This window comes from Platalea leucorodia (genome assembly GCF_965183815.1).
Source record: "Platalea leucorodia genome assembly, chromosome: 1".
In the NCBI taxonomy this organism is placed as follows: domain Eukaryota; kingdom Metazoa; phylum Chordata; class Aves; order Pelecaniformes; family Threskiornithidae; genus Platalea; species Platalea leucorodia.
This window is the reverse complement of record NC_138823.1, coordinates 147,032,798-147,056,513: the sequence shown is the minus strand read 5'-3', so window position 1 is coordinate 147,056,513 and position 23,716 is coordinate 147,032,798. Positions and strand designations below refer to the sequence as shown.

The window sequence follows — 23,716 nt, the reverse complement described above, 5'->3', positions numbered from 1 at the left end:
AATCAAGTAATATTTAAAAAACGGTTTGGTTGCTGACTCTGTTTACCTCTGAAATCCATTCTAACTTGTAGTTAGGTTTTCAGAAAGCATTCGAAATATACAACTTGTACATAAGAGGATATCACTGATGCATCATTGCTAGGTATTCTTCGATCACACACTTGTTTTCTTTCTTCCAAAAGCCCTGAAGGAACAAAACCATGCATATTAAAAGGAAGAAGAAACTGTAACCCAGAAAGCCCTAATATACTGTAGTCTTTTCAATTAATAATGTCACAGGCAGTTGAGCACCATGGAATTAGAAACTTCACAATGCGCCACTCCACATTTTGCAAGCAAAAAAGTATGACATATAGAGTCTTAGAAGAACAGCAGAGCTTGAAGCCCATGCATTAAGTTTGAGCAGCCTTGGTGAAAATGAGATGTCGTTCCCTCATTATGCAATCCGACATCCTTCATCTAAAACCAAATGAGATAATAAAGTAAGAGAGATGAGATATATTTTCTGCATAAAGAACCATATAATCCTTTATCTCATTTAAATAATAGATTCATAAAATCTTTTTTTTAACATCCAACTAAATCATGCAGTGAAATATTAATAAATCTGCATATTTAATAAAACTAATACCACATGCTAAATGATATCCAGATTAATTGATATCCCTGGAGATATATGAAACAACACCAACATGATTGTGATTGGCTGTTGGATCTGAAGTTTGTAAAGCATTGTATGTAGCAACAGGTTTCAGTATTGTGCAAATTCTGCCAGGTGCTGTGTATCAGCGCAGTATTAAAATACTGGATTTATTTTATGCTTGCATATATTTTCATTGACGGCAGGATTGTGCTGATGTTTGAGACTGAGTACCAAGAGACAACATCCTTGGTGCTTTACAAGGCAATTTCTTAACTTCTTGTTGAGAATCAATGTGGTGGGGTGTTTTCAGGCATATTGAAGACATTTGCTTCACACTCGTATCGGGAGTGGGGCCTAAATAGGTCCTTTTCTCTTCTCTGACTTCTTTTTAGCTGTGTCAAGCATAAATTTCTGGTGAGAAATAAAATGTCAGATAAGAATATTGATTAGAAAGCAATGTGCCATTAAAGGCAAATCAAAATTATCCTGGCTTTCCCTGGAGAGGACTAAGCAAAAGGGAAATGAAGAACAAACCCACTGCTGGGAAAATGCCTGACAGACTGAGGGTTCAGAAATAACAGGGACAGCAAACAAAATGTTTCCTGTTTGCTTCTGGCTATAAAGCATTTTGCACGTCTTCTATCATTTCCAAGTACTGCATAGCTCAGAATTAATTTCTCTCCATAACAACTCTGGTATGTAAAGGAGGGTCTTCAGGTTTTTAAGAATGGAGAACTGAGGCATAGAATTTAAGGCCCAAATCTAAAATAGACTATATCAAGATATCTATAGTGAAAATTAAGCAGAATATAGGCATGTAGTTTCAAATTTGAAATCCTTAAACCCTAGGTCATTCATTACCTTTTTCTGGAGACCTCTAAAGCTCTAAGTGTTTCATTCATCAATATTAATGGCTCCTGTTTGTCCAAAGAATTTGTACTCTCTCTGAAGTACCTTAGAGTTGACAGTGCAAAGCAATCTGATTAGTTTATTAGTCCCTAATCCCAGTCATGGTCTTTAACCTATCTTCCTCCTATTTACTGGGAGTGGCAAGGGGAGTGCCATCTAATAGGTCATTGGGCTGTCTGCAGAATTTAACAGCAGATACCACATACTTCAAAAAGGGCAGTGGAAGATACAGCTAAAATACATAGACACTCTTTGGAAGAAGGACTTGACTGAGGAGTCTCCATGTTAACACCTAGGGCAATGCCTAGCAAAAAGTATTTTTAGCTTCCCATTCCAGAAAATAATAAACAGTAGACTCTGAAAAGAGGTATATTAGAATAGGGTAAAATACAATAGCGCAAAGCACAGGGTCATATGAGTTTCACCGATGTCTAAAATGTGAGTTTAGTGGAGATGAGAGAGACTCATCAGCTATAGCTTAACAATGCCGTGTAGCCACGAAAGAGGTCCGGTGAACAGAGCTAAGGAAGTGTCACTCCATTGTCCAAAGCACTGGTGACAGTGCACAACAAATAATTTGCAGAGCATTAGTCCTTCATTAACAAAGAAGTTTAATTACAGCAATAAGCATAAATTACCTAGACTGAGAAGAGTCATGAAGAGATAACCTTACAAAAAGAGGCTAAAATAAGCTGAAGTAGCAAACCAAGGCAAGCTGCGATATAATTGCTTTCAATGAGTACATCAGCAGGCAGGAGGGTAAACACATCTCATCATTGAAACAACATACTTGAAATAAAGGGGTGTTGGGAGAAAAAAAAACAGGCATAAAGTATCCATGACTAATAAAGAAGATCTCTAACCTACAGAGCAGTGTAACTCTGGAACACAAACTGGGGAAAAAATTTTACTTTTGATCAGCTGAAGAGAGATGTTATGGTGCACAGTTGTCTGAAACTGCAGGGGACTGGGCATCAGCAGCTCAAGAGGTCACTTTTAATCCCATTTTCCAAGATACAGGTGGAGAATTTTCAAAGTGAAGTGAAGAGTTTTCCAAGATTTCTAAGTGAACAATAAGGGAAAGCTGCTTGGTTAAAAATCATACTGTTGTTAGTGAAAGATAAACCTGAAGAGAACAATAATGCATATTACAATGCTTACAATTAATAATATAGGGAATGTAAATCAAAATACTGACTAGACAGAACGCTGTCCAAAGAAATTAGTCTAACATTCCTGAAGTCTGTAAATATGCAAAAACTAGTAAATACGTAGTGATTTTCCACTGCTGATATTTACGTGCTGTACATTTCATAATGTGTTTCCAATTTCAGAAAATAATGTGCATTTAATGATTAATTTTCAAAGATCTAAGGTTAGAAATTAATCCAGTTATCCAAGCAGAGAAGGCAAAAGATGATGAACTTCCCACTATTGTGGTCTGATTCATACCAACCACCACTGGAGATCTTCATGTCATAAATTCATACACACTCCAGACTATGTTGCCAAATAGTTAATGGCTCTATTTACAAGCCAGGGCTACCATTTTTGTCCTCGTCTTTGCCACTAATTCAAAGCTGAATCTGGTCCAATTACCTGATTAATAAAAATGCCAAAGGAATCTAACAGACTAATTTTGAGTTAGCACTCTCTATAGATGTAGATAAAAGAAATTACTTAATCCTTTTGAAGATATTCCTTTTCTAGGGGAAAAAAAAAGTGGTGTGTACTCTTAGTGTGTACTTTACAATAGACTTATTTATCTGCCCAAGAAAACAGAAACAGAAAAAAGAATCATGTTAAATAAGAGCATGCCAAAATGATAATGAAAAGAATTAAGTAAGCATAAAGTCAAAATATACCTTGTAATTTCAGTGTAGGTTTACTTCCAGTGGTTGCCTTTTAGCCTCTCCTTTTTGCTTTCTGGTATCTTAAATAGAAACACATTTGTGATTATCCAAGGTAAAATTGGAGCTTTTTTAATGAGACATCACAGTCTGGTGGGTCCTAATTGGATTTGTTATCTATGCAGGAAGATAAATGATTTGATTTTAGTGCCTACAGTGAGTTTACAGGTGTGGCAGTTCTAAAGGGTTTTTTTTAATGGGGAAGTAAGCTGATTTATTACATTGTCGGTGACAAACCAGGATCTTCCAAGTGTCAGCATTGCTGTTGCTTTTTCAAAATCTAAACACACTTCTATCTAACCCGTTACACTTTACATTACTACAAAACACAGAGATGCTTTATTAATACATATTTTAATTATTTAATGGCTCTCCTTCCCTCTAGCAATATATTCTTTCAAAGATGTGTTCCAAATTGTGTATGGCATGTCAAGGAGTGACAGAACAGCTTTTTTAATCAGAAAGAATTGCTTCCTTTTGGTTAAAGATGATACATGTCCATGTATGTAGCCTCCTAACACATTCTGTGGTATAACAACTTATTTATATAGGGATGATAGTTACACTAGATAATATTAAATGAAACAATGTAATTGAATATAGGGTGAGCAATGGCTAAAGCATTAATTGGTTCTGTATTGCCTGCTTTTCTTTTGCTAGCATTTGTTCTGTCCTATACAGTGAAAATGCCAAGATGTTTGAGCTCATATTGAAACTCAAAGTGATGTCGTGTCCTGCAAGCCAAAGATATGTGTGTCTGTAGGTATGTACATATATATGTATACATGGACTTTATATATTTGTATATCCATATATACTTAAGTGTACACACGTATGCACATACATATATATTATTCTTGGTGAATATACAGAACATAATTATATGTTCGCATATTATGCATATAATACATGCAACAGCATATAAAGGAAGCATGTAAAAAGTGATTATCCAGTCATGACCTCAATTTTTAATTTATCAGATATTAAGAACAAAACTATGTGATGTCTGGGAAATATAAAAGCTGAGGTCCGTACCCCTTTTCCTGTTCTTTATATCACTTAGAGCAAGGAAATCAGAAAGGTCCTAACATCAGAGACCTTCCTGGAATCAGGCATGGATGCAATTCGAGTTGCTAGAAGGTGGTTTTTTTTAAAAGAATAAATGCTTGTCATTAACTGTTAATGAATCCATTAACATTGTTCCTGATGAAAAATCCAAATTTTAAACAAAGCTAAAAAATTTCAAACACTAGTTAACTTATTCACATAAGTAATCATCAGACAACATTAAAAACCAACACTTGTCTGTATGTAAAAATAGTAGATGAAATGTAGTAAATTTTTGCCTACCAAGAACTGCTCCCACAATCATTTGTAGTATCAAGTCAAAGTATTTTTACCCTCACTAGTCACAATGAAATACTGATACAATAGTGCATATTTATTTTCAGTAGATGGAATGATTCTAAAGGTATGAAATGATTCATACTTGTCAAGACGCTTACATTTTCTGTAGAATATTTCCCATGAACAAAACCCATCCTGTTTCTAAAACATGTAATGATTAACTTATTTTCATTCTGTCACACACTTCACCTAAAACAAATGCCATTTGCTTTCATCTCATACTATCACTACGAAGATTTATCTTCATATTTTCAAATCAGATAGTCACCATAATAGCAACTTGATTGCATGAAGAATAGTGGCTATCAGGATATATTATCATTATACAACGTGCACCTAAAATGAAGCAAATTTAAAGAAATGTTCTACAATTTCATTATCATGACAAATGAAGACTAAGTCATTTTATCCTGACATTCTCTTGTATAACTTCCAAAAGGGCTCAAAGTGTACAGCAATTACTACCACTTTAGAAAGATACTTTTTCTTTAGTAGTGCATTATGGATGGAATCAACTTGAGCAAAGTATTGCCTGACTGAATTGCACCCTTCTTGGTTATGCTTTAAGAGCAGCATATCTTCATTTTCAGTAGATCGAATTATGTGACGGTGCAAGCAATAATACACATGCTGGCTGAATTAACATTCCTTGTCTTCTGTTTTTAATACCAAGGTGCACTAATGTGATGGCATTATTATTTTTGTCATGATTAGCAGATAATAGCTTTCAACACAATTCAGGAAGGATCTAGTTTGAAATATGCTGCACTCTGAAACTAGAAATTGATCCAAGGTGTAACAAAATGTTGCTGATGTAAAGAATAAGAAACAAACTGAATTACTGAGCTATATATTCTAGTGATAGGTTTTGATGTAAAATACTTAGCAAATGTTTGGGTGTTTCAGCCTTTTTAAAAATTAAATACCAGAAAATGTTATGGGAGTCTTTATCAAAGCCTAAACACTAAACAGAAAATTGTTTTCAACCCATTTGTTATAATAGATCCTATTTCTGGAGAAAAAACCTTTTTTATACAAACCCTAGACACAATTCTGCCATTGAAAAAAAAAGGCTTGTGCCTTTATATCTGTATGAAGTTTGGCTGATGGCACTGTGCTTCGGACAGAGGTGTAACTTTAGTAGTGGTGGTTACTTCACTGAAGATGGCCCATGCCGAAGCAATTGAATGAGAGGCATTTCTACCCCCAACTGCTGTGAGCTTCAGATCCTCAGCACCGCTTGAATAGGTCTGGTGGGAACTAGCACAGTAAGGTTAAAACACATAGTAGCAACGTATTACTAAATTTGACCTTTTTAATCTGTACAACATAAGTAATAACTTATTTCTGTTGTTTATTTTACACCAAATGGAACAAACCAAATCACTAACTGAAACTGGTAGGTTAGTGAAAATAATAATCACAGCAGTCACATTAGAGAATGAACTTGTTTCAACAGTTTTGGTTAGATTGGTGGACACATTCTCCAAGCAAAATTTTATTCAAATACATTCTTGTGGAAATCAACTTTAAAATCATTCCCTTGCATATTCACATGATAAATGCTATCTCTCTTCTTTATCAGGCAGGATGTAGTGAACAGAAAGCACTTCACTACAGCTCCAGGAATTAAACTTAATCTGTATCTTGCTGCAAGTGGAGGACCTGAGCAGGTAAAGGTGACTGAGACAAGATTAGTCACATGAGGCATTTTGCACCACTGGCTACAGAAATTGCCAGCCATGCTGGCCACTTTCACCAGATCTTCTTCCCTTCTTCCAAGAGCACAGACCATTTTCTGGTGGAGGAAAGACAATGTTTAGAGGCCTCTCCTCTGGGACTCTGACATAAGATGGCAGAAGAGAATCTGACTGCATCCCTCCCAGCTCTACAGAGACTGGAAAATACACCATTTCAATCATGAGAATATAGTTGCGAAAATTCATCATAAACTGAGATCAAGCCAGAAATGTATCCATAGACATAATTTTTGGAATAAAATAAAATTCTAATTGCAATGGTCCCCAAATTCTCTCCCTGTAACTGTTCATCAGCTGTTTCTGATGCTATTTCTCCATGAAATAGTGAAATTCTCAGCAACTTATCCTAGACTTCTCCTTCAGGTAACAAGATATGAAATAACAATATCACATGTCCACTCACCCACCCAGTTCCAGTTTCTAAAGCCAGGTGGGGAATGGACCTGGCCAACTTCTTCTCAGTAAAGCAGTGAAAGAAGTCAATAGCGGTTGTTTATTTGAATCCACAAATCCATATTCTTACCCTGTCTTCTCTCCACCTTCTTTTTTATTTATGATCTCCATTGCAAGCACAGCTTCAGCCATTGCCTCTTTGCTAGGATGTGCAGATCCATTTCTGTCATCAGCTTTGTCTCCTTTTACTCAGACTGAAATCTCTGCCAGATCTTCTGACACTTTTTGTCTCCCCATCTGTGTAAGTTAAACATGACTAAGCAGAGCTGCTTGTTTTCCTCAGGAATCACCTCTTCAGCCTATATTACTCTGGCAAACTTCCATTTTATATCCACTACCTACTGAGGCCCAATAACCTAGGTGTTATCTTAACATCTGTCCTCAAATCCAGATAATCTGCAACACTCCCAATTTGTCCCGAAAAGTGTCTTTAAGGCATAGGCTTTCTTCATGATTCATACACACAAGTCTCCCTTTCAGGCCTTCCTGTTTTTCCAATCTTGACAAACTCAGCTTCACTCTATTTCAAACTATTCAAAGTGGTTTTCTACAGATGACACTCCTGAATTTAACTGAATCATGCCAGTTTTCTTCTGAGTCTCTAAGATGCCCTAATTTTTTCACTGCATGTATAACTATGCATCTTTTTATCTAAAAGCCCATTCTTCTTTCAGTGGAAAAGTTCAGGCAGCAATTGGAAATAAGAAAGCAATTAGAAATAAAAGACTGAGGAAAAGCGAAAATGGAAATGAAAGTAAATTAGAAGTTATGAGGCATATAGAAGTGACAAGGGGTAATGAATACATTGGGGAAAACCAATTGTTGGCAGAGCAAAAGACCAAAAATGGTTTTAAGCATATTGAAAAGAAATAAATCTAGCAACATTTTATGTCCATTATCAAATGGAGATGGTAATGATTATAACAACAGCAACAAGTAACGACCAGACTGAAGTTCTCAATAAATATTTTTATTTTACATGTGGGAAGAAGCAGGATAATGTACAAATCCACAAACGTGGAAGGCTTCACAACTAGCAGTAACTAAAGAGGCTGTTAATCAACACTTAGTAGTGCTAGTTACTTTCAAACCAGTGGCGATCTCTGGTCTATGTATACTCCTTCAAATAAACCTGGGACTCCAAGGAAATGTTAAAATATTGCTAGAGAATTAACACTGGGCTAAAGTCACAAAAGACTAAGAGGATGACAGGAATAACTATTGACATTAAACGAGACAAACTCTTGGAAAACCTGTTACAGGAATCAAATAATTTCATTTTTAATTGTTTTACAGGAAATTGATCTTGTCAAGGAAAATTGACTTAATTATTGGATGAAATGGCAAATTTGTTTAAGTCTCATTACTGTAGAAGTATAAGACTCTAGGAATAATAAAGGCATCTGAATCGGCACTTCCAGTATGTAATGAGAAGATTACAAATTAGCCTGTTAGCCAAGCTTGAGAGGAGTGTCTGTGAGACTCACCGACAAATGGGGATTTCCTAATAGCATCTAGATTTAATAGTATTCAACTATCAGTGGTCAGACAGGAATATAAAGGTATTGCTAATAAGATAACATACAAAATAATACAGATTTCTTGGTTCAAGAGGTCTTTACAAAGCCTTTGTTTTAATACAGCTAAATGTAAGCATTTACTGCAAGATACAAGGAATGTAGGCCTCACTTGGAAACAAAAACTACAGAAATTGTGTAGGAGTTATAATAAATAGTCAGTTGCCGAGTAACCACCGTGAGGCAAAAAGGGTTTAATACAATTGTTACTTGCAAAAACAAGGACTAACAAAAAGGGAACAGAGGTGATTTTACTTCTGTTTAATAAGACCAAAGCTGGAATATTCTGAAAGGAGCCTACCTGGGAATAAAAATCCTTCTCAGCTAAAATATCAGTATTTTCAGAATTGAATTAAGATGAAAATAAAAAAAAGGGCAAACCACTTCATAAGAAGAAATGTCTGCACAAATCTCTCTCACAAAACAGAATACAAACCAAAATAAAAACATGACAAAACAACTTCTCACCTGGTGGGCACATGACAAACACTGTCTGAGGCTCTAAGTCAGCAGTCTATCAGCTACCATATCATTTTTTTCTGTACAGTCTGATACATTTTATTTGGAAATGTTTTTGTGGAAAGAAAACTGCAGAAATTTTAAAATAGTAAAGATCCATAAAAATATTCGAGTACTTAACACCGCACCTTACTTGAGAGAAAGAACCAGATATGAAGGGGTCACTTAGGTTAGTGAAAGAAGCTGACGACTGCAGCTAAACATGAGTGAAACAAGGAATAAAGATTTTTTATAATCAGGGTGATTAAACTTTGGAGTGTATTTCCCCAAAACAGCAGCAGACACTGCAGTTCAGTTTTTGGTATCTTCTAATCAGAAGTGTTGACTTTTCTGAGAGATAAGTTTTAACAAATACTTCAATGTCAGGTGATTCCTTGTTCAGCATCTGTGAATGCTGTGATCTCTTTTCCGTTAGTCTTCCTTGAAGGGCAGCATTTGGCATTTCTGTACTAGATTAAGGCAAAAAGAAAATGAAAAAAAGTATGTTCCATGCTCAGATTAGAGTTTGCAGTCCTATACATGATGCATACTTAAGCATATGGTCACATGAAATTTGCCACCTCAGAGAAGGATTCTGGAACTACAGATCAAAAATGTCCAAGCCAGGCAGATACTGGCTCAATAAAGGTATCATGGTATGAAATGCAACACCACATGGTATAAATTTGGTCTCACTGGATGGTCTACTTTAGTCTAGTAATCTATTCCAGCCTTAAATTTTCAGGCACTCTGCAGCCATTCTCCCAAACTGGTCATTTCTGCACACAATTTTAATTATGCTTATGGGATGGTTCTGCATAGCACACTATAGCTGGGATGTGTGATAGAGGATGTCCTTGCTGACACTGACAGTGCTTTCCAGTTGTATGTGACTGTATTCAAAGTACTAATTAAGCTCCCTATTGCCCTGTAACTGCAAAGGTTATTTCAATAGCTGCAGAAACCAGCATAATATGAATAGAGAGGGTTATATATTGACATTTGAATTCAACAGATTTCTCCCTTTACCCCAAAAGATGATAATTACAGCAAAGATCATTATCCATAGGAGAACTGTAGCAAAGAATTATGTATACTAGTTCAACACAAGGAGACAAATTCCCTTCCTTAGATCTAAAAAATATTATTAATGCATTTGCTCTGAATAAAGAAGTTATGTTATTCCATGTGGGATATGTCCAAAGACTTTTACTATCCTTTGCTGGAGCACAGAGAAATTCATAACTCAACAAGAAAGAAATTGGTCCCTTGCTGTTATATTTGATTAGCATTCCACTAAAGCAAATTCTACACTGCATCCAAAGAAAACATCTTTATTTTGATTGAACAAGTTAATCAATTTGATCAAGAGGGCCTAACAACAGCAAAATTGTCATTCTGTCATGCAACTGTATGTTTCACACCGTGTCTCAGAAAAGAAAAGGAAATTGCACTTAGTTTAGTTATCTTGCTTTATGTACAACCCTCATTTCCTCTTTCTTCCTTCTGTCGTGTACGTTCACTTGATCATCTCCTATTTCTGCCTCATGGAGCAAGGCAACTCTTCTACCACCAGGAAACAGAAGAAATAGGACTGATTTACATCTGATTTACAATTCTCATCAGATTACCATACTTAGCAGACATCTTCTCACATTTAAAAAAGTTATACTATTTTATACATCTTTTATCAAAATATCAAAACCATTGAAACAGCAAAGAAAACAATGCTTTGTCCAATGCTTACTACAATTGCTCCTACAGTGCTTTAAAAACATTAAATTAAGAATCAACATTCCCTTGGGAAATAAATGAAGAAGAGCCTATGTAAGTAGATCACTCACCCACCACAGCATTGCCTCTAGACAGCAATTGCTCACAACAGCTAAGAGCAGATAGTGAGAAAAGAATCTCATATCCAGCTGAAATGGCACAGGGAATTTGGGAAGGCAGAATGCAATTATCTGAGATGGAATTTCATCAGAATGCTGAGGTTATACCAAAGGAACATTAATGATCACTTTAGAGCCCCCTTTGAAGTAGAAAAGCAGGAGTAGGGTATAATAAATACACTCAAAGAATTCAGGGTGTAGGACACAGAGAGATTTCAGTTTTCCTACATCCCCTAGTTTGCACACTGGAATACAGCTTGTCCCTTTTGAGGCATTTTTTTCCCTCCTAGTGATCATCATTAAAGTACCTGAGGGCCAGACCTAAAAGAGGACTGACATGCCAAGAGGGACATAAGCAGAATTTAGACACAAAATGAAGCTAGAACTGCAAGCCCAAAAGCCTCCTGACTAATCTCAGCAGAAAGCACAGCCAAAATCCAGATGAGTCTTGAGAACATTCAGGGGAATATGTGATGTGGAGTGTATATTGCCCTCTTATGTCATATAGACCTTGCAACAGACAACATTACAAACTCTTTTCAAGACTCTCCTTCTTTATCCTTCCGCAACTCTGAACAGCCATGAAGGAGGCAGTTGCCACACAGCCCCAAGAACCTAAAGAAGCTCTTAATTATAAGATAGCTTTCAATACCTCTGATAAAGATAATAGGACTACATTCTTAACTATGGATTATTCCTGTTGCAAAAGTTTGATCTAATGTCTTGTCAGATGTAATAAAAAGGAAGTTGCAGCAAAGCACATCACCAACTCACTAAGGTGTTAAGCAGATAAACTGTTTCAATACATTATTTCCTTGACATCTTGGATTGCAATGTAATTTTTTCTTGGCACTTTTAGGAACTGGAATATAATGAAGTTTTGATGAACTGGAATATGGTCTGTTGCTTCTAACAAATCACTGTGACCAAAGCTGACCTCATTAGAAGAGTATTTTTTATACAAAGGACTAACCATTGGCCAAATTCAGTCTGGATTTTTTTAAGCTTTCATAATTAAATTAAACAGCAGTTTCTATGTAAAGACAAACATAACCTTGACTGAAGAGGTGGAAGTAAAAAGCTGGTTTATTACAGATTAAATTCTGTTCTGAGAACAGCTTGCCAAACAAGCAGAAAATACACTCTCTATATCCTCCAAAAATATACAACTATCAATCATGTTCAGTCAAAAATAAAGCTGCAAATCACCTCTGCTAATTTTGATCCTTTCCATAATTCCAGAATTCCAGGTATATCAGGAATTTTGTATACCCCTTCTCACTTCTGTTCAGCTGGAGTTCTTCTGTTTTTATTGGCTTATTTGATTCTAACACCATTTGCTGGTTTATAGACAAGACAGTTGTCCATATACCTATTCAAATTAACCCAGATTTGAGTAGCAGTGCATGCTGAATGAGAGCAGTGTTGATCTTAAGTCTGGTATACAGAGGGATAAATGCTGGATCCCTAGAGTTACCGTCCCAAAGTAATGTGGACGAAAATGTTCATAATACACTCTGCTTAGTGTGATATGTTGTCACGAACATATTTCAGTTCTTCGTCTGTGTGATTACCTCTGGTCTCTTTTCTTTAGGATTCAGTGTATTGGTTCTAACCTGTAAAGGTCTGTACGTTTAAGAGCCATGTTTCATGGAACTGATTTCCCATATACTAATGCAGGGGGACAACATAGCCATCCTCCGAAGTTTCCTATTTCAGGACTCATTCTTAGGAATAAAATAAATGGATTTTAGATTTTAATATTAAACATTATTTCGGTCAAAATTCTGTATCAACAATGTAGCATAATGTGAAATTGGCCTACTTCTCTGAGACAAAATGCCTGCTTTACCCAACTTCAAAGTTCTTGCTGTCTGACAAAAAGGTGGAGCTACATCTGGATATTGATTCATAAACTCTTCCGTGGCAAAGATTGGCAGTAGTTGGCAGTGACTCTCTGCATAAATCATAGAATAGATAAATAGAAGTTCTAAAGCAGACATGGTGTTGTTCAGCCACTTACATGACTCCACATCATTTTCCGAACAGTACTTTTTCCACAGCCCTTGATTTTGGCTAGCATATGGAGATACTTGGAGAACAAAACCTTCTCTGTCTTGAATACCAAAACCTTTTCTCAGTGGCAGATTTATCTTATGGACATTAATACAAGCAATGAATCTGAATTCACATCATAGTATATTATCTATATTCCACATGAAACTAAATAAATTAAACAAAATATGCTCCTTTAAATCAGATAATATCCCAAGGAATTAACATCCCCATCTTTGAACTGAAGAAAAAAATACACCAATGTTTATGAACTAATGAACTTCTGGGAAACACTATCCAAAGAAATACTGATGTTGTCAATATATGTGGTCTGTAAATATGCTTCTAGTAGACTATCTCTTTATTTAGTACTCACAGAAATTAATTTATAAGTGCCAAAAAGTTCTCCATCCAGGTCATTTTGCACTCCATTTGTGGGCAGTTTGGTCCATTACTGACTAAAAATGTGCTGTCTTTCATTATTTCATATTTTCTTGTTCCTTTCTTGGTCACTGTATTGAAGGAAAAATGCATTTTAAAAAATCTCAAAATTCAATTTCTTAATGAAATATTGATTTAGGGGGCTCAGTTTTGAAATATGCTTATCATAATTGTTCCAATAAGTAATGCCTATAAGTATATAAATATAAATGCATCCAAAAATGCAAACAAACATATCCAGAAACAAATATGTATGCATATAAAAAGAAAAGTTATTTTTCAAAGAATGAGACTCTGCTGAAGTGACATTGACCATTTACTAAAAATAATAGTGTGCACAAAGAAGTCCTAATGACCTAAAGACCATAATTCATAGCTATAAGCTAGGAAAGGGACCATCCAACAGATGCAGCTATATTCATTAAAATTCAATATCACTGCACTGCTGTCTAGCGATGTCCTTAAAAATCTTTAGCTTTATCCCCTAAAGACCTTTTGGAAATTGAACTTTGTGACCCCACACAATCTTCTTCAGGCATACACATCATTCTGGCCATCTATTACCTGAAAAGGTCCTGGTGGGGTCAAAGTCATTATCTATAAATTCTGAACACTATAGAAACTAAAAAAAATGGTACAACTTTTTCATATCCCTAAAACATAGTTTTGGATAAAGAGTATTTTTTTCCAAGTATGAATAAATATGATGCACAGCTGATATATACTTTTAAACACAAAGTAGTCTATGGATTGCTGTACTTAATTGAATACATAAGAGCTAATGACATAAGGGCTAATAATAAATGTGTAATAAGTATTCCAAAATCACAGATGAACAGTCTGTGGGGCCAGAAAATGAAAGTATAAAAGGAGTTCTTAAAGAAGAGAGGTCTTCAAATCATTTGTACCTGTAGTCACTGTAGACATATTAGAAAAGTTCTCACAACTGCAACTTTCTTTACTTGGAATAGATTGAAGAATCTGTCTCTGATAAAAGTATCAGTAAAAGAGGCTTTAGAAAAATACAGAAAATGAAAAGATGGAATTCTAAGATCAGAAAAAGTTCTGAAAAACTGAAAAATAAAATCTCAAGATTATTAACTGTGCTGCTAAACTATATTCCTTAAAATTGTATTAGTACCAGGTGACTGAAACATAGCAAAAAAGCAATCCATTTTTGAAAGGTTCTGATGGTAAAACATTAACAACTGTTGTTAACATCTGCACTGGGGAAACTGGTAGAAACTATAACAATCACAGAAACATGGAAACACAGAATCACTGAGGTTGGAGGGAATCTCTGGAGATCGTCCAGAGGTAGTCCAACTCCCTGCTCAAAGCAAGACAACAGAAGCCAGTTGCTTACGGCAATGCCCACTGAAATTTTGAATGTCTCCAAGGATGGAGACTCCACAACTCTCTGGGCAATCTCTTCCTCATTCAATCACCCTCACAGTAAAAAACTTTCACTTTTTTTATGTGAACTCCAGTGTGTCCACATCTTGCTTGTCTGGGGGAGCCCAGCAGTGGACATAGCACTCCCTCCAGATGTGTCTCACCAGGGCTGAGCAGAGGGGAAGGATCACCTCCCTCGACCTGTTGGCAATGTTCTTCCTAACAAAGCCCAGGAAGCTGATAGCCTCCTTTGCTGCAAGGGTGCATTGCTGATTCATGCCCAACTTCTTGTCCACCAGCATCCCTAGGGCCTTCCCTGCAAAGCTGCTTTCCAGATGGTTGGCCCCAGCCTATAGTAGTGCATGGGGTTATTCCTCCCCAGGTACAGGACTTGGCATTTCCATTTGTTAAGCTTCATGAGTTTCCTGTTTATCCCTTTCTCCAGCCTGTAAAGGTCCCTTTAAATGGCAGTGCAACATTCTGGAGTATGAGCCACCCCTCCCAATTATGTATTGTTGTTGTGGTTTAACCCCATCTGGCAACTGAGCACCACACAGCAGCTTGCTCACTACCCCACCCCCTGGGATGGGGGAGAGAATCGGAAGAGTAAAAGTGAGAAAACTCGTGGCTTGAGATAAGGACAGTTTAATAGGTAAAGAAAAAGCTGTGCACACAAGCAAAGCAAAACAAGGAATTCATTCACTACTTCCCATCATCAGGCAGGTGTTCAGCCACCTCCAGGAAAGCAGGGCTCCAACACCCGTAATGGTTACTTGGAAAGACAAAATGCCATAATTCTGAATGTTCCCCCTTCCTCCTCCTCCTTTCACCAGCTTTTATTGCCGAGCATGGCATCCTGCAGTGTGGAATATCCCTTTATTTAATTGAGGTCAGCTGTCCCAGCTGTGTCCCCTCCCAGCTTCTTGTGCACCCCCAGCCTACTTGCTGGTGGGGTGGTGTGAGAAGCAGAAAAGACGTTGACTCTGCATAAGCACTGCTCAGCAATAATGAAAACGTCCCTGTGTTATCAACACTTTTCAGAACAAATCCAAAACATAGCCCCATACTAGCTACTATGAAGAAAATTTACTCTATCCCAGTCAAAACCAGCACAATCATCAGCAAACTTGCTGAGGGTGCTTTCTTCCAGTCCTCAGAAAATTTCCCCAGTCACCATGACCTTTCAAAGATGATCAAGAGTGGCCTCACAATGGCATCAGCCAGGTCCCTCAGTACTTGGGGGTACATCCCATTAGGTCCCATGGACTAGAGTATGCCCAGTTTGTTTAAACATCTCCTAACCTGATCCTCCTCTACCAAGGGTAAAACTTCCTTTCTCTGAACTTTCCCACTTGTCTCAGGGACTTGGGATTCCTGAAGGCCTTACTAGTAAAGACGGAGGTGAAAGAGGTGAGCCTTCTCTGTGTCCTTTGTCACCAGGTCCCCTGACCTATTCAGCAGTGAGTCCACATTTTCCCTAGTCTTCCTTTTGCAGATGATATACCTGCAGAAGCCCTTTTTTTTAAAGTCCTTCATGCCCCTCACCAGGCTCAAAGTCAGATATGGCTTAGCTTCCCTAACCCCATTCCTGCATGCTCAGAGAGCATGCTCTTCCCAGGACACCTTTCCCTGCTTCCAACTCTTGTATACTTCCTTTTCACATCTGATTTTAGTCAGGACCTCTTTGTTAATCCTTACACGCCTCCTGCTGCCTTTTTCTGGCTTCCTGCACATTAGTATGGGTCAATCTTGAGCCTGGAGGTGATCCTTGAAAATCAGGCAGGTCTCCTGGATTCCTATCCAGGGCCATATCCCATGGGATTCTTCCAAGTAAGCCCCTGAACAGGCCAAAGTCTGCTCTCCAGAGGTCAAGGGTTGTGATCCTGCTTTTTGTCTTGTACTCTGCTCTCAGGATCCTGAACTCCACTATCACTGCAGCCAAGGCTGTCTCTGGCCTTCACATCTGTAGTGATCCTGACTGGAGGATGGTTAAAAAGTTTCCTATGAGGACCAGAATCTGCAAATATAAGGTTTCTTCTAGTTGTCTGAAGAAGGCCTCAGGCAGTCTGTAGCAGATGTCTACCACAACATCCCATATTGGGCTGCCTGCTAATCATGACCCAATAAGAAAATAGATCAGTAGGGACATAAACAAGTAAGTAATCTTGAGGAAGAACCAATGTAGATTCTGTAGAGGGAGGTCATGGCCTCATGTTCCACTGGAACTCCCAGAAGAAATCAAAATAAGTTTGTAGACTAGAGTCATTCAGTTAATACATCACTTACTTAAGGTTTTCTGTGGATTTTTTAAAAAAGTCCCTGTCAAAGTGCTAGAATACATGTGTCATGGGATAAGAAAGAAAGTCCTCTTGTGGGTTCTTAGATGCAAAATAGGAAGCAGAATGTGAATAAGCTCAAAACGTGAGAGAGAGACCCATCTGCATGCCAGAGGAATCTTAGCTGAATCTGATACTCTTCAACATACTCATAAGTGGTAAACTATGGCAAGTTCTCATAAATTTGTAGAAGGTAATAAAAGTAAGATGACAACATCTTATCATGATTATAAGTTCAGGGCATTAAATACAAAAGCCAGAAGCAAATAACTGAGGAAGGACATGCTGGAGGTAAGTCACTGAGCAATGCACTGGAAGGTAAATTACTTATAAAGATAAGGTAAGGCACATAGGAAAAACAACACTGACTGGATGCATACACACTGATGCATTCTGAACTAGCTATTATCTGTCATGGAAAAGATATGAGAGTTTTTTAATAGGTTAAATATGATACTTTCAGAAAAGCAGCTGTGATGTTAGTAACTTTTAGGAAAGGAATATTGAACATAGCAAAAAATTTCCCTATACCACAGAATAAATCCACAGTACATCTTAAATGGATGTTCCATTTCTGTCACCAAAAGGCTAGAGTAGAAGTAGAATATCTGCAAAGAAAGGCAATAGAAGTATAAAATAGCTCACACTGAAAAGGTAACCCAATAGATTCGGACTCTGAAGCCTGGAAAAGAATTATCTGTTGGGAAATAAGACAAAACTTTATAAAAGCATGACTGAAGGGAAACAGGGAACAGTAATTCATCATTTCTCATTATACAAAAAGCAGAAGACATCAAATGCAAGTAGCAGGTAGCAATTCAGAATAAAAAATAGAATACTTTTTCCACATAAATCAGAGGTAAACTGTGCAAGTCATTGTCCCAAGATGCTGAGAATGCTAAAAGTTTACTTGAATTCAGCAGTGACTAGACCCATTCATTGAACAGAAATCCATCAAGGACTGCTAAACACAAAGTAATGACAACGAGATTAATCTCTGAGCTCTAGGTTGCTGGAAGCTGGGACAGTGTATTTGGGAACTACCTCCTCAACCTTGCCTTGTTCCTAACCACATTCTTATATTGCTCCTTAGCTGTGTGCTATGAGCCACTGTCTGCCTCAGTGGAAATAGTCCTCTGCTGAAAGAGAAAACACCTGAAAAGCATGGACTGGAAAATTATGGTTATAAATGAAAGAAAAATCTCAAATTTATCTGACCTGGGAATTAAAGGAAATTAAACATGCATTCACAATATGAAAAGATGAAAGCGAAAAGTATTTCTGAAGACCTACCATTTTTTTTTCTGTACCCTAAATTTTCAGAAAGCTGTACAAAATCATATGTTTTCCCTGTCTATTCAGAAAGCATTATGATCAACCAGTTCTCAAAAGTTTTAGTACCCTCGGAAAGTAGAGAACTGCACATAGATGTTCAATGTGTTTGAACCATCTCCCTCATTGAGTGATATACTATCAGTAGATCTGAAACAATTTTCTGTGCATTTTTTAAGGTGAAGAGTATATATTCTGAAGAAAATAGCACAAGGTAAGCCACTCCCCATACTTTTTTTTTTTTTTTTTAGGGTAGCCTAGCAAAATGCACAATGTTTTGTAACTTTGAATAGCTCCATAGTTCACAATATAGCATCCTGTTATTGCCTCATTTCGCAGCATTTACTACCTTATTCACACCAAATCTGATTTAAATCATATCAGGGACATTCACTTTACCTAATATGAGGAATCTAATTTAGACACCCCAGTAAGGAAGGTAGTCAATATGAAGTCACAGGACATGTAGGCTCCTTCAGAGCGCAGTTAAGATCCCCTTATATTCTCCCCAGTGATTTTTTAGGAGTCAAAGAAAAATAGCTCCCTTTAATTAGATGCCTCAAGCTAGGTGGGATGAACAGACCTTCGCAATGACAGGCATCAGTTCAGCTGGATGAATGTGCATCTTGCCCTGAGCTTCTAAAAAGGCAAACAAATTCTGAGTATGATGTTTTTATTATTGTTGCCTGTTTTACTGTGAAAACAAAGAACATGTATTCCTGTTTGAGCAGGATAGGAAAGGATCAACCACTGACTATCTCCGCCCCCCAGTGCTGGCTTTCAAATATAAAAGTGCCATCACTGTAATGCCCTCCCTACAAAAAAAATTATTGAAATGAAGACAATGAGAATATGCTCACCTGACTTTCAAAGCTTTGAAAGAATTTATTTTTATGTTGTCATTTAAATTATTTTCATTAAAAAAAAAATAACAAACAGAATATATCTTTGCCTAAGTAATTTTTCAGAGATGAGTCTTGAAATGAGACGGTCTGAGCATACTGCACAGAAGATGCACAGATTTAAGTCAGGAACAGTTTAAGGAAAGGAGTAGTAGCACATATGGAATAACCCAACATCCAAATGCCCTGTATTCTCTGTTTCACCAGGTATTTCACATGTCTGTAGGAGCAAAGAAGATACAGGGAGAAGTAAAGAGACAAGACTAAAGGACAGACATAACATAAGGTATTGTGTTTGAGGACAGTGCATACATTGTTTGACCTTGGAAGGCAGGTATTAACCTGTGATGAACAGAGAAATGGGGAAAGGCCACTTTCTGTAGTAGAAATATACCTTGAAAATGAGTAATGAAGATGCAGATATTGAAGTAAAGCTACTGGTAGATATTATATAGATATTTTACAAGTTGGATGTTTGTTTTTTTTTTCCTCCAAAAGAATGCCAAAGCCATTTTTGATTTTTTTCAACTGCCTGATTTAAAGTTCCATGTGTACATCTTGCTTCTGGTCTCCCTCGTACCACTGAGTCTGAAGGGATCTTTTGAGGAAGTCTGAGGTGTCCTCAAACAGCACTGAATAACAGGACTATGCACCTTTTCTCCTTATTTTTCTCTTATATTTTTCAGCTTTGAAGATCAGAGTACCTCTTCATCTCCACCAGTAAGTAAATGAAAGTCACATGTCTCTATCTTACAGAAGGCGGCATAATCTTTGCCTTTTGCACTCTTCTGCCAGCATGGACTGTTCTATAGTCCAGTAAGACACTTTTGTCTTCACAGTGGGAAGAGCTCAAAAAGGCAGGAAAAGCTAAACAACTTCACAAAGCTGTTGGAAACACGCCTTGCAGGTGGAATGCATGTTCTTTTGTGGCACATGGGAAAGAGCACTGCAATTCACAGGATATCATGGACTCCCACAAACCAGGTATTTTAACGGATCAGGCTGAGCCCAAGAAACATGACCTTTGCCTTTCTTGACCTTGTTCCATTATCTCCCAGAACACTTACATTTCAGGATAGTATGCTCTCTCTGCAAGTATGCAAACCAGAGTGTCCTTAAATGTTCAAAGCATAAGCTTACCAGGAGAGCTAAAGAGGCTGGACTCCATTGTCTCTGTAGCATGGGACAGTCACAGAGATGGCTGTAGCCCTGCTACTTTTGGCTGGGTCTGCTGCAGGCACAGCGGTTCCTGATCAGACATGTTTTAGATTACGAGAGATTCAAATCGGCAAATTATTCAAATCCAGAATGGTCACACAGGGAGCACAAAAGTGTTTCTAGTGAATTCACAGAATACCATCCCTAGATGATAAATCCAAACGGAAGAGAGAAACTATAAAGCAAGTGACACACAAGTATTATTATCTTTACTACTCAAATCTCCTCCATTTAACAAAGTCTAAGTATAGATAGAACAAGCTTTTCTAGTTCCTCTCTCACTTCTCTTCCTTCAATTTGGAGGAAGCTGTTTTGCTACTTTCTAGGGTTTAGAGCTCTCTCAGATGTGCATATACACATAAGCAGAAACTAGAAAATGAAGCAATGAAAAACCACTATTTTCTTTGCTCAGTTACCAGCCAGTTACATCACTGTATATTTGCTGGAGCAAAAATGGCTAATTTTGCTTGGGTCACCTTCTTATTCACACACTTATTTTAGTGCTGACAGCACAGATGCTGCCGTTGGTTATGACAGAGCTGCTGCAGGAACAGGGCTCAGTAGCTCATGCTTGCTTCATCTTCTGCCTGACAACCTGTTTCAGTCCCAGTGGTACTAAATCACACACTCTATACAACTTCTGGCTCTATAAAGCTCAGACATGCTTGGCTTTGAAATGAACAGCCCTTGATACTTAGTTTTTTTCATTTCTTGATTAGAGTTGTAGGGATTTTTTTTTTTTAAAAAAGAAAGAAAGATTTTCAGTCAGGATGATATTGTCTCATCCTGAGACTCTCACAGTTTCCACTCTGGATCTAGTAAAGCATGTGCTTAACTCAAAGGACACAAGTAATGCCACTGAGTTCTCAGATTCTGGACTGACACTACTATAGCCCACTTTTACCCAGTTATATAATTCTCTATAAGCAGCAAATGCAAGACACAGCAATGTACAATATAATAGTCAGAGCACAACTTCAGAGCACCAAATCCTGCTTATCTTGTACTCACCAGCAATGTCACTGATGTCAGAGAAAATGCTCAAGTGAGATATCACTTCTTATCTTTCCAAACTAGCATACACACTTTCAGTGGATGAATAATACACCTTCCTGTACCCACACAGCATTATGTTTTTAAAACTGCAAGCTTTATACAAGACCTGTATAAGTAACATTAACAGCAGTAGGTTTCCTCTTTTAATATATGAATCACATGCAAAAAAAGCAACCCTTGTTTTTGTTAGGGTTTTTTCATCTTTATTACCAAAAAAAAAGACATTTCAAAGGCGTTTAAAAAATCATGATTCCCTGCATGTGAAAGTATACTTTGTTTATCTTTTGCTACATTTTAAAACTTCAGGAGGATGCTGGCTCTCATCCAAGATTATGACTACCCTGTCATAGGTAAGGACCTATGCATGGCAATAAGAAATCTTTAGGATTTCTAGGTGTCTGTTTTAAACAAACAAACACAACTCTTTTTTTTTTCCTTCTTTTTCTTTCTGAAACAAAAAGATTATCAGTAATGAAGTGGAATTTGCCCACTTTTCATTATTAAAGCAGTTCTGCAAAATGCAGTCTTAATCGTTGTTCACTTTGTCAATCATATTAGGGTATGATAAATTAGCTTCTAGACTTCTTAAATGACACTGGACTACATCTGCCCTACTTGTACTTAAAATTAGGTATTGTGTAGATGCTTACAAAGCATGCCCAGGAACAAGCATTAATGGGCAACGTTAGATGGTTCAATTGTGCGAGTTAAACGTGATAACTTATTGACTAACCATTAGTTCAAGCTGCTGCAAATTTCTAACATAGCCACATACTTTGAGTAAGTACAGGATTTCAGGGCTTCTTTACACTCATTTATTTGTTGCCTAAGGCCAGGCATCCTTTGTAGATCGAGATGTGCAATGAAGACATTACGATTCTCAGCTGCTTGTCACTGACAGCTGGATGGGTGTTGCTGTCTTCATCTCTCTTTGTGTGGAGGAGACTCCCCCAGTAACTCCAGTCTACTTAAACCTGCCTTTGCCTGGTCTATAGGGGGAACTGACCCTATGGTCCCTTCTATTAGGTCAGCTGTGAGGTGGTAACCCCTAGCAAAGAGCAGGGAATAAAGAGGACACCAGTGTCTTCCACCAGCACAGCTGTTTGCAAAGCTGGTTCCCCTGCCCTAGTAAGAAAGTTGTGCTGGTATAATTAAAGGTCTTATTTGATGTGAAAACAGTTAAACTGGCACAAAAAGTTTTGTTGACATGTTTTTTACTTTAAATTCTAAAAAGTACAATTTTTGAAAAAGGAGTATCCACAAGGAGAAATTGATTTATATAAAGTTGTACAACTTTCCCTTGGACAAGCTCCATTTCTAACTGTCAAGCTGACATTTTTCACAAATGTTACATTTTTTAAATCATTCTCTCCTCTTCTAGAAAAGCAGATCTGTTGGAATAAATATCAGTGATGAATATGTTTCTGAGGTTGGTTGGTTGTTTTGGTTTAGTGTTGGTTTAGTTTTGGTTTAGTTTTGGTTTAGGGTGTTCAGCCTTAAAATTATGTCTACAAGGGTTAAAACCAAACACATTCCCCACCTCATGCTCAGTTATTTCTGATTCACCCAACCTGCCTGACTTTGGTGTGACAACTTTGATTCTACTAGCTATACTCCCCAGTGTTATCCAGAACACACCCCACAGGAGATGGGCAGTGCTCCTAAAGGAGGAGCACAAGAACCAAAAAAAAACCTCAAATCACTATTCTCCTCTCACTCATTTTTTTCTCATGATTTTGCTCATGATTTTCCTCTTACATGCTATTGCTCACAAGCTGGTCCTTCCCTCCATAATTTTTTTAAAAGATCTGATCAAAGTACCTCCTGATTTTGCTATGCTTTGACGGATTTCCCACATTGAAATCACAGAGTTAAGGAGGTAATCTGACCCAAATGAAACTAAATAGAACCCCCAGAATGGTCCAAATGATA

At 37.3% G+C, this 23,716-nt stretch overlaps 1 protein-coding gene across 1 annotated transcript in view; it reads right to left on the bottom strand.

Moving 5' to 3' along the window:
• MALRD1 (MAM and LDL receptor class A domain containing 1) overlaps window positions 1-16,750 on the bottom strand; it is a gene marked incomplete at both ends in the record, with an annotated part of 328,396 nt that extends 311,646 nt beyond the window's left edge. Inside the window, one exon of the mRNA XM_082329648.1 lies at window positions 16,639-16,750. Within this exon, the coding sequence (XP_082185774.1) occupies window positions 16,639-16,750 (112 nt within the window). The remainder of the gene's footprint in view (window positions 1-16,638) is intronic.
• Window positions 16,751-23,716: the final 6,966 nt, after the last annotated feature.